General features: G+C 48.8%; 1 protein-coding gene across 4 annotated transcripts in view; it reads right to left on the bottom strand.

The window, feature by feature from the left end:
* Nucleotides 1–10,537, bottom strand: part of zeb2a (zinc finger E-box binding homeobox 2a) — a 41,697-nt gene that overhangs the window by 6,628 nt on the left and 24,532 nt on the right. For 3 of the 4 annotated variants that reach the window (XM_080903379.1, XM_080903380.1, XM_080903378.1), the window contains 7 exons: nt 9,246–9,467; nt 8,867–8,935; nt 8,105–8,311; nt 7,544–7,758; nt 5,276–5,384; nt 2,554–4,448; nt 1,214–1,394 (listed from right to left, as the gene is read on the bottom strand). In XM_080903379.1, coding sequence (XP_080759505.1) covers nt 1,214–1,394; nt 2,554–4,448; nt 5,276–5,384; nt 7,544–7,758; nt 8,105–8,311; nt 8,867–8,935; nt 9,246–9,467 — 2,898 coding nt within the window. The remainder of the gene's footprint in view (nt 1–1,213; nt 1,395–2,553; nt 4,449–5,275; nt 5,385–7,543; nt 7,759–8,104; nt 8,312–8,866; nt 8,936–9,245; nt 9,468–10,537) is intronic. The other variant, XM_080903381.1, reaches the window with a different exon arrangement.

The raw sequence follows: 10,537 nt of genomic DNA, 5'->3' as shown, positions 1-10,537 counted from the left end.
ATATTAGCACGAACACGCAGGTTTGACTTCCTGTATCAATGGGAACAACAAAGACGTGTTCTCATGTTCAGCTTTTGTTCTATCACATGTCAGAGGAATGCAAACAACACATGATTATCATTCCGTGAGCCTCCAACTCCCAAATCATAAACCCCACTTTACTGTAACACCAGGACAAGCACCGAATTTGACGACAGGAAGCATCAGTCTGACGTCCGTCAATGAAAAATTACTATTTAATATTAAATAATAAAATCATGAGAACGACGAGAAAACAAAAAACACAAGTAAAATCAAGATGAATGTGAGTGTTCAAGAACAGAAAACTAGTCATTACCATGTGTTACTACCTTTGATAACGAGCAGCTGAAAGGAGGCTCCATGAAATGCTGTAAATATGCTGCATGTTAATGGGTCATTAAGTGGAAGTGATGTGGGTTAATGTGTGAGGCAGGACATGAACCAAACTTCATTTAAAAAGCACTGATTTTATCTCCAGAGCAGTGAGAAAATGACAAACTGAGCTGACGCCGTGCAGCCAGAGTCGTCTGAGGGTGTGGCTCTGCTTAACGCCACAGATTACCTTTATCCGTGATGCAGCGAAAGGCGTGAAGATGAGACACCAAACTAGTGAAACACTGACTTTATTCAGGACATGCTGGGGGGTCGTTTAGGATTTTGATTTGGATCAGAAGAGTCCTGCAGAGAAATCTCATGAAAGCATTAAACCCCACAATGCTGCAGTCTTACTGAAGCCTCCACATTCATCACATTTCCTGCGGGGCGACTCGGTAAACTGGGACGCTTTAATAAGAACAGTGTTTGCTGCTTCACCTTTCCTGCTGTGGTGTTATCATAAGTTGTTTGTTTCCAGTTTAAAAATGGAAAAAAATGGACCATCTCTCGGCTGTAATTAATATTTCCTTTTGATCTTCACACAGTCATGCAAACATGCACTCCTCCTCCTCTCTCAGTGTGAATGAGGTGCTGCTGATATTTGGGGCGCTGAATGTTTTTGTACTGCTCTCTGTATTAAAGGCTGCCTACCCCCCGCTGAAAAGAAAGGCGCATGTTAAAGGCCACGGCCTGCAGAGAACAAAAGAGAGAAGCAGAGCTACGAGTGGGGAGCTACGTGAGGAAACAGAAGAGTGAGGACAGAGGAAATAAGGAGGCATTGGGTGGGTAAAAAGAAGTGTCCAAGTGTTATATATACCTGTGTGCTCATATTTGTGTCTTAGGAGGGAACTGGTCTTCTGGAATGTTTTGTCGCACAAGTCACACGCGTACATACCACTTTCAGTCTTCTTAATCTTCTTCCTGGAGAGCAGCGAATCGCTGTCTGTCAGGTCGTCCAGGCCTGACAGATAGTCCGCCGTGCCGTCCAGCAGCTCCCCCTGAGACAGAGACAGAGCTTCAGTACCCCGATAATCCCACACCTGTCAGCCTCGCGCCACGAGACTCCCCCCCACCGCCTCTATGATCCCAAGTCTGGACAGGGCTTAAAGGCCCAACCCGGTAAGTCCCCCTCACCCAGGAGACTCTGAGAAAGAGGGGTGTGTTTACAGATAACAGCTGACAGCAGGTGAGCTGAGGTCAGAGGTTTACCACGAGACCGGAACAAAGCGCTGACCATCATTTTTAGTTTCAATTTCAGGAACTTTCCCAAAAAGTCCACGCAGCTGCTTTCATACAAATCATCCAAGAGTCAGCGGTGACCGGCGCTTCAAGGGGCGGGACTTATGAGCTGTTTACCTTTGGTGCTGCTGACAAACGGTATTTATGATGGCACAGTGAAAAACTCTCAGCATTTCACTAAATCCAGATTTGATCTGTGATTTGTTTTCAGGAGATGAACTTCCCTTCTTTACAGGAAGTGAAGTTTTCCTTTAAAGGGCAAAAAATTCTGATCTGGAGGTGTTCGAGTCTTTTGTGGAACCAGCCTCTTTTTCTCTGGCATTACTTCCACACTTTGCATTTTTAAAAATACTCATACATGAAACCTGGAAAACTCTGACTACTTTCAGTCGGAGCAAACACATCCCGCCCCATAATGAGACCAGTTAAATGTAGACGCCACAGTGGAAACGCTGAAGCTCAGCTCATAGGTCCCGTGGCAGGGAGACCCTTTAAAATTCTCCACGCTCAACACTGGCTGGGTCAACAATACTTTTAACACATCACTATACAGACAGCTGTAAGCCCCAAGCCCAACAAACAATCCCTTTATCCAACTTCTGTGCTGTGGAGCAAACACGTCATCATGATCAAAGCTAACGGAGCTGACGGCGGGTTTGGACTGCCAGCCGCCATGTTGTGTGATGGAGATGAAAAGCCCTGAAAACTAACAGCCACCTGTTGTCTTTGCTGTTATCTGTCCAACCATGAGCCATGCACGGCCAGTTTGGAGGTTTTCAGTGCAACACACTCCAGTCTGAGCAGGTCGGGGTTACCAAAACCTGGGAATACTGACCCTCCATGGCTCCTGGCTGGCTCTGTTTAGAAGAAAGAACAAACAAAACAAAACGCATTGTCCTTACTTTACATGATTTTTACCTGGAAGCCTGGTTTCCGCTGGTACTTTCTCCTCTGCTGCATTTCAGCGAATGTGGTTGCCCCAGTGGCGTAGGTGTAGGCCATGTGAGGCAGGAAGCTCATGGGGTCAAGACCCGGGTAGGGCCTGAGGCCTGGGATGGTCGCTTGGGCAGGAGTCATGAAGGTGTGTGGTGGAAATGCTCCGTGAGGTGGAAGGGAGGTGTAGACAGGTCCGCCAGCAAAGGCATTAATCCCAAAGATGGGACTGGTGCTTTTCTCCAGTTGGTGAATAGCATTCCCTCCACCATCAGATCCCAGCACCTCCTTCTTAATGTTGACCAAATCAAAGGGCCCAGACACCTGCTCTCGCCCCAAAGCCTCCCCGTTGTGCTCTCTGATTAAACCATTGGGTCTGGGCCGCTTCTCTCCGGCGGAGGCGCGCTTCTGCGCCATGTGTTTGGGGAGCGACAGATCCAGCGGTGTGTCCCCGCGGGCTTCCTCCGAGTTCAGGCTGTTCGGAGTGTAAGAGCTACTCTGAGAGTGTTTGGAGGAAGTCGAGGAAAGGTTAAGGGGTGATGGAGTGTTGCTTCTCAAGTGGTCCAATGATTCTAGTGGTTTTTGCCCTGCTGTTTGCCGGCTGGTTGTAAACTGGTGGGAGGACTCGCAAAAGCCATTAGTGAAGCTTCGGTGTAAATCTGTAGCTGGAAGTGACATTGGAGACCGGTTCAATCTGTGGTTGACTTCTGGTCCACTGCAGTCAGGAGGTGGTGACCTTTTACCGTGGTGGTTTTGGCTCTTCCACTGGGCAAACCACTCCTTGACAAACTCTTGAGGGAGGCCAACAGCAACTGAGATTTTGAGCAGTTCCTCTGAGTTGGGCTCAGTGTTCATGGCGAAATAAGCTTTGAGCAACGACACGTGATCCTTGAAGTGGCTGACGGGGCTGGTGGCTCGGTCGTTGCTGGAGACCTCGGAGGACATCCCTCCCTGGTGGCCAGCGGGACAGCCGTCTGCCGGTTGCAGGACGGCTTTTATTTCCTCGTTCATTTTGCACAGGTAGCGCTCGTGTTGGTGCAGGGGGATTGGCCCGGGGAAGGTCTCCTTGCAGTATTGGCAGGAGAATGGCAGGAACTGGTTCTGGTTTTCATGTTTCTTTTCCTCACTGCTGAGATCCACAGAATGGCTTGGTTTCTCCTTCTTAACACCCTCTTGCCTCTTAGACTCGTCGATCAGACTCTTGGCCTCATTGACCTTCTCCAGTGTGTAATCTATGATGCTCTTGGTGGGACTGCCGTCGCCCGTCACCAGGAAGCCACCCTGAGTTGCCTTGGTCTCCTCCATCTGGGCACCTAACTCCTTCATGTAGGACCTGAGCTTGTCTTCAGGGCTTCCATCCATTTTTTGCCTGTACACCGTGTTGTCCACAATCTGGAGCACCTTCTGCACCTCGCTCAGGTTGTTGCCAAGGGATCTCACGTAGCCCAGCATTTGGAGGTCCAGCCCAATGCCTCCCAGATGTTGAAGGGGACTCTGGGAGGAGTTGTGAAAACCCAAGGGGCTTCCCCCCCGCCCGTTCAGGTAGACCCCGGGTCCCCCAAACGCATGCTGTGAGGCCATCAATAGCCGGTAGTCGTTGAAGTCCATCGGCTCAGGTTTTATGTCCAGCTGACGTGGCTGGTCTTGCTGCCCCAGCGGGCGCCCGTTTTCAAGTTTGTGGCGAAGCTGGGCCAGGGCGGGGCTTCCAGGTGATGAGGTTGTAGAGCTGGGAGAGGAGCCGAGTTTGCCACCATTTCCATTGCGTACTCTTCCATTGAGGGCAATCAGGCCAATGCACTTTTTGCTGCTGATGTGGGAACTGTAGGAGCCGGAGTGGGAGAAGCGCTTCTTACAGTTGGAGCATTCATATGGCTTCTCACCTGAAACACAGCCCAACGTCTGGATTACTTCTCAGCCCACAAACGTGCTCTATAGTTTAACGTCAGGTATTTACTTAAAACATCATCATTCGTCCACAGTTAGTCACCAGTGTGATCTTTACACCTTTGATCCAGAATTGGAGGTGGTGCTTTTCCTCCTTCAACACCAGCAAAGTGTATGTTATCCATGCACCATCTCAGCTGCTGACGTCCAGGATTAACTATGAACTGACCCTCTGGCACATCTTTTAGCTAACGTGTCCCCCACTGTTATTCAGAGCTCATAATATCGGTTCATTCGCTGATTAAAACAATTCAACGATAACCAGCAACTGTCTGAATAGTTGTTTGTTTGCTGACTAACAAAAATTGAAATGAACAAACAGATCAGCAGCGAGATTTTGGAGGCGGTCCAGATGTTCTATTTTAGAAAGGTTTTCTTTTTAAAAACTTCATTTTAATGAGGTGCTTTATGAGTATACTTCACATTACTATGTATGATACAGTAACTGACGCTTTGGGTTTTGGTTTTAATAATCAAATCAATGGAAAAATCAGTGGATGAATCTTCAATAAAAATAGAAACCATCATGATGAAAATGTTCCTTTTTTGGAGCTGAACTGCTTCGTGATCAGATATGAAGATGGGAAGTGAAACTGTTGACTGTCAGATGTATTAATACTGTGGCTAAAGCAGAAGCCAGACAGTCAGATGTGGAAACACAATCAGCGTTTTATCAGAGTCGATGTAAACGCGAGGAGGACCGGATCAGACCCGTGTCTGCGGAAAGTTTCAGCTCTGATCCGGCCCTCAGAACTCCACTCACCGCTGTGAATACGAAGATGCTCCTTCAGGTGGTGCTTGTACTTGAAGGCTTTTCCACACTCGCTGCATTTGAACTTGCGGTTTCCAGTTCCTTCAGCAAGCAGTGGTGGCTGCAGAGAGAAAAACAGATTTGAAGTGATGGAGGAGGAGTGGGAGTCGCTGCAGAGAGGGAGCACGAGCTAACGGGGAATTTAATAGTATTTAGTGAAGCAGATCTGATAGGCATTCTGAGAAACGGCGTGGGTGGCGCTGTGCAGAGGTAACACTTTCTGGTGGAGGTGCATTCCCAACATTTGAAATGCAAATACAGAGATAAACAAACACAAACAGTCGGGGAGCGTCCTCCCCCCTCTGCTGAGTGGGAGCTCAAATCCTTTCGTCTCACATGCAGATGATCGGTGAAGGAAACACAAACCTGAAGACTTGTTTCTGTCGTCTACAGCAGAGAAAACAGCTTCAAGTAAACGCTCTACTCTCTGCTCTGATCTGCACTCATTCACCATGAGTTCAACCCCAGAGGAGACTCCACAAATGCAGGAAAGCAGATCTCCTGGGATCCAGCAGGGAACCTCTGCCAGGACCTCGTTATTCCAACATGAACCAGCTTGTCCCAGTCCCTCACACGCAAACACAAATGTTTTTGTTTAAACTGAAATTACCGCTGAAAGAAATTACGTGCTTTGAATCACCAACAAAACTTCTTAACCACCGTCGTTAATGATCACGTCTTTGTCTGCAAATCTTACCAGTTTGGACTCAAATCAAACACAACCTGCACGAGGTCCATCCTAACCAAACACTGCTGCTCCCAGCATCCACCCACCCATCCATCTGTCCGTTCACCATCCACCCTCCCACCCATCCACCTGTCCACCCATCCATGCAGGAACTGAGGACTGGTTAAACTGGATAAAAGTGGGCTTGGGCAGTTTGTGCTGACTGAGCACTGTCACGCGTTCCTTATCACACTGTCATGCAGTGAAGATTAACTGTATATATATATATGTAACTGCATTAGTGTGGCCACTGCTTGAAGCAGCCACATCACGGCAAGAAGCAAACAGCTGTGAGTGTTTGTGCTGCATACTCAGGAGCAGTCCCGGCTGTGCGAGCACAGCCTGAACAGCTGTGAGGCCGTGCCATACAGATGTTTTACCGCAGCACTCAGCAGCACAGTAGAAAGCCCGTGAACAATGATTACTGAGTGAGGCGCTGCTGTCGGGGGCAAACCGTGAAGACTGAACAGACAGATCTGCTTCCTCCTCACCGACGCACACATGCCTGTTCTCTCTTTAACAGTTTAACTCAGGAAGTACACAAATAAACGGCCACTTAGAGGATTATGAGTCTTCAATCCAGCAGGGAGAAGACCATCTGGTGCTGGTTAAGGCTGGTGGAGGGGGGGTCAGGTATGAAAGCTATTTGTGCTTCTGTGAGGAGACCCGAGGTCTAAACTCAGGAAATCTCATTACGATCACAGCATAATTGGAAAATTGAATGACTCAGTGCTTAGTTACCGACTCTAATGTGAGTTTTTGATCATGAGGGCCAGCAAACAGGCGTGTGCAGGAAACATTTAACACCAGCTTATGATTAGATTACTGTGTGACACCCTGCCTGCCACCGAGGCTGCCCGAGCATCAGAGGAAGGCCGTGAATCTAATCGGTTCCAGCAGCAGCAGCTGATGTGGAGTCTGATGGCCGGAGGAAGTCAACGCACTCACACCTCCCACGCACGACACATTACAGCTGCTGAGAAAAACACCCAGAACGGAGGTGGTTAATAATGGAGCGACTGGGCAGACTGGAAGAACTGGGAGGAACTTCATTCATGTGTTAGACAGCAGGAAGCCACGTGGATCTCTCACCCTTCTAAACAAACAGAATGAGGCGGCATTCCTCAGGGCTCCGTCTGCGGTCCTCTGCTCCTTTTGACGCAGCTTAAATTTCCAGCCTTGGTGTATTTTTATCTGTTTTTACCCTGCAGGGACCACAGCCACTGATTAATTACTAATCTGAGTCATCGCATGTACTGATGGAGTTCCCCGAGCCTCCCTCCTCCGCTGCTCAGCATCCACAGCTGATGCAGTGCAGTGTCAGCACCTGACGGCAGCTTCTTCTCTGATCACTGCAGTTTTCTGTCTGTTAGTGAAGCCAGCGTGGAGTCAGTCCTAACGTTTGAAGACTGTGTCTTTATGGATTTCATACTGGAACTCCTGTGACAGACTTTTAAATAAAGGTTTAAATGGATGTAATAGGTGTGCGTTACCTGGTCTCTGGCAGGCTTGTGTGTGGTCATGTGACGGTCCAGTTGAGCACGGTGGCCGAAAGTTTCAGCGCACAGCAGGCAGGGGAAGCTCTCCTCGTTCTTCTCGTGACGGTACTTGATGTGTTCCTTCAGAGACGTCAGGCGCTTGTAGCCGCGGTCGCAGTACGGACACGTGAGCAGCTGGGCGAAGTCATCCTGCGTGTCGGGTCCAAGGTCTGTAGGTCAGAAGTCAGGAAAGAGACAATGTCCTTAACCCTTTATTTAGACAGAAAAGTCACATGACCGAAGCTCCCAACTGTTTTGAACTTCGAGATGATTTTACAGTCAAAATGATGAGTCTGGGATTGAAGGTCACAGAAACACACATCATACTAAAGGTTGCGGTCGGAGTGGCACCAGTGAAATCTGAATCTTCTATAATCTCGTTAACAAGCCAGCTTGTTGACTTCTCTCTACAAAGCTTCAGAGTCACATGTTTGAGCTGCCAGCTTTTTGACTAATAATCTCTTTAAAAATGATTAATCGATTTGTAATGCTCAGTTTGTCTTCTCGGTCTCTCACCGTGCTCGCTCTCATCCTGCCCCGTGGCCTCAGGCGTGGCCTCAGGCGTGCCCAGGCGCGCCACCTCGTCTGGGGCTTCTGGATAAATGACGGCAGTGTCGCTGCGCTGCAGGTACTCAGCGATGCACGCAGAGTGACTGTCGCCGTCCTCCAGTTTACGCTTCAGGAAGTACTCGTCCAACTCAGGGATGCCCTCTAGTCGCTTCCCTGGATGCAGGGACAAAGCTCGTCCGGTCAGAGGACCAATCATCACACTGCAACCTCAGAGGACCCGGCATTGAGCCCTGAGGGACTCCTAAACTAACATTGCTGGGTCCTCTGACTGCCCATTGACCATTATGACCAGGGATGTCGTTTACTTCCTCTAAAGTTACGACAACAGCGAAGGAACCAACTGAAGTCAGCCTGCTGTAGGCCACGCCCACACCAATAAGCAATCCCACAGTTTGTATTAATTACTCGGGAAATTATGTGAAAGACAAAAATTCAGCAGGACATTTTACATTACGCTTTTAATTACGATCGCTAATTATCATTAGTCATTATCATTAATTAGCTTTAATTACTCAAATAAATAAAGATGAAGAAAGACAAAAAATATTATCCCAAAGAGCCGTACAGTAAAGTTAAGTAAAAAATTTATAAAAAACAAAGGAGCAAAGTATGGAGACAGAGCTAAAAATAAAATGAGACAAATATAAATAAAACCTCTTCTGACGGCGATGACGCTGATGGGTGACGATTGATTGTGTGTGATCTCACCTGCACTGTTTTCCACAGCGTGAGGAGACGCCTCCGGGCCCACGGCTTCGTACTCGTCCGTCCCCCCGTCTGTCCAAACACAACACAGGAGCACATCATTTACCCTGCTCTTCCTCTGATGGAGGCTGGTCCCTTCCTCCTGTATCCTCCCGAGTCATGGGTATCATTTAGCTATTCAACCCCCCCGACACTAATAACAGCAACTACAAACAACTATAAAAATATTCATGACAAAAACAGTGAGAAAATGAGAAGCAGAAACCGAACATGAGACCAGATTTAAAATCAAACAGAAAAACTACAAAACACTTAAACATGGCCCAAAACACCGCACGCTGACCTCTGACCTCACCAACTCACAGGTGACCACGTGACTCACCGATGCGTCTCCAGGCATGGGGGTCCTGGAACCCATCTCCGCTCTCGGCGCTCTCCTGGTCACGGTGGGACAGCAGGGCGTGGCCGACCCGGGGCGACGCCTCCAGAGCGGGCACGCCTGCCGGACTGCCCTCCTCCTCGTCCACTCCTGCGCCACCTCCTCCGAAACTGTCCTCGTCATCGGTGTCTGAGGTAGTTTCCGCAACGTTCTCATAGTTTAGCACTGAAACACAAAAGAAGAGGGGGTGACCTCTGACCTTAGTGTGTTTGTAAACACGGCGTATGTTCTTTAACAAGTGTTAAACAGGAAGTGAGAATTGGGTGTTCGTGATTGGTCTGCAGTTGTTCTGCGCTCTGATGTGAGCGGCCACACTACGCTGACATCATGGGAATGGGTTAATCTGGCTCTGATGGCGTTTCCTGCGGCAGGCGGCGGCGGGTTCCCACAGAGCGCAGATCCTCCTCCAGCTACACGCAGATTAGCCCGTTCATAATATGATCTTTGTCTGCAGCGTCCCGGACAACTGCACGACAGGTGCAGATGAAAAAGCACGACGGAGAAATCTGCTGACCCGGGCTGAATACCAAGGACAGGGGGGGGGGGGGGGTGTTAACCCTCTGTGATCAAACAGGCTCGCTGTGTGGTCCCAGGACACGTTAGACATCAGACACAGGCCCCGCCCACACATTCTTTCACTCCAAAGGCAGAAAACACAATAGCAGAGAGTGTGTGTGTGTGTGTGTGTGTGTGTGTGTGTGTGTGTGTGTGTGTGTGTGTGTGTGTGTGAGAGAGATTGGGTGCACACAATCAATCGATCACTAACCAGGATCATCTAATCAATAGGACAGGGGTGTCCCCAGGACTCTTAACTGGGGGACCCCGGTGGGGGGGTGGATTCAAACAAAGCCTGTGTAAGCTGGCTCAGCTGTTAGTGTCTGAGGGGGAGGGGCGGGGCAACAAACCGTGACTGCAGGGTCAGAATATAAACACCAGCGTGTGAAGGAATCCCCCAATCACAGCCCGGCCTGCTATCAGTCTGTGGACAGTCCACAGGATATGCTCACGTCTATCTTTAGACCCTCATTCAGTACATCAGCAGTACCAGCCAGGTATGTGCACACCTGGACACGAATAACACTTGTATGGATGAGGAGCCATCACATCCATATCCATGAATACATATCTAAACACAGGAGAGCCAAAAGTATCTGGACAGTCACACTCTATATTAGGCCCAGTGTGTCCATATACTTTTAGTTTTTACCTGATTTCCATTCTAAACTTTCATCTGC

Source organism: Rhamphochromis sp. 'chilingali' (assembly GCF_963969265.1).
Source record: "Rhamphochromis sp. 'chilingali' genome assembly, chromosome: 14".
Lineage (NCBI taxonomy): Eukaryota > Metazoa > Chordata > Actinopteri > Cichliformes > Cichlidae > Rhamphochromis > Rhamphochromis sp. 'chilingali'.
This window is presented reverse-complemented; position numbering and strand designations above follow the sequence as displayed.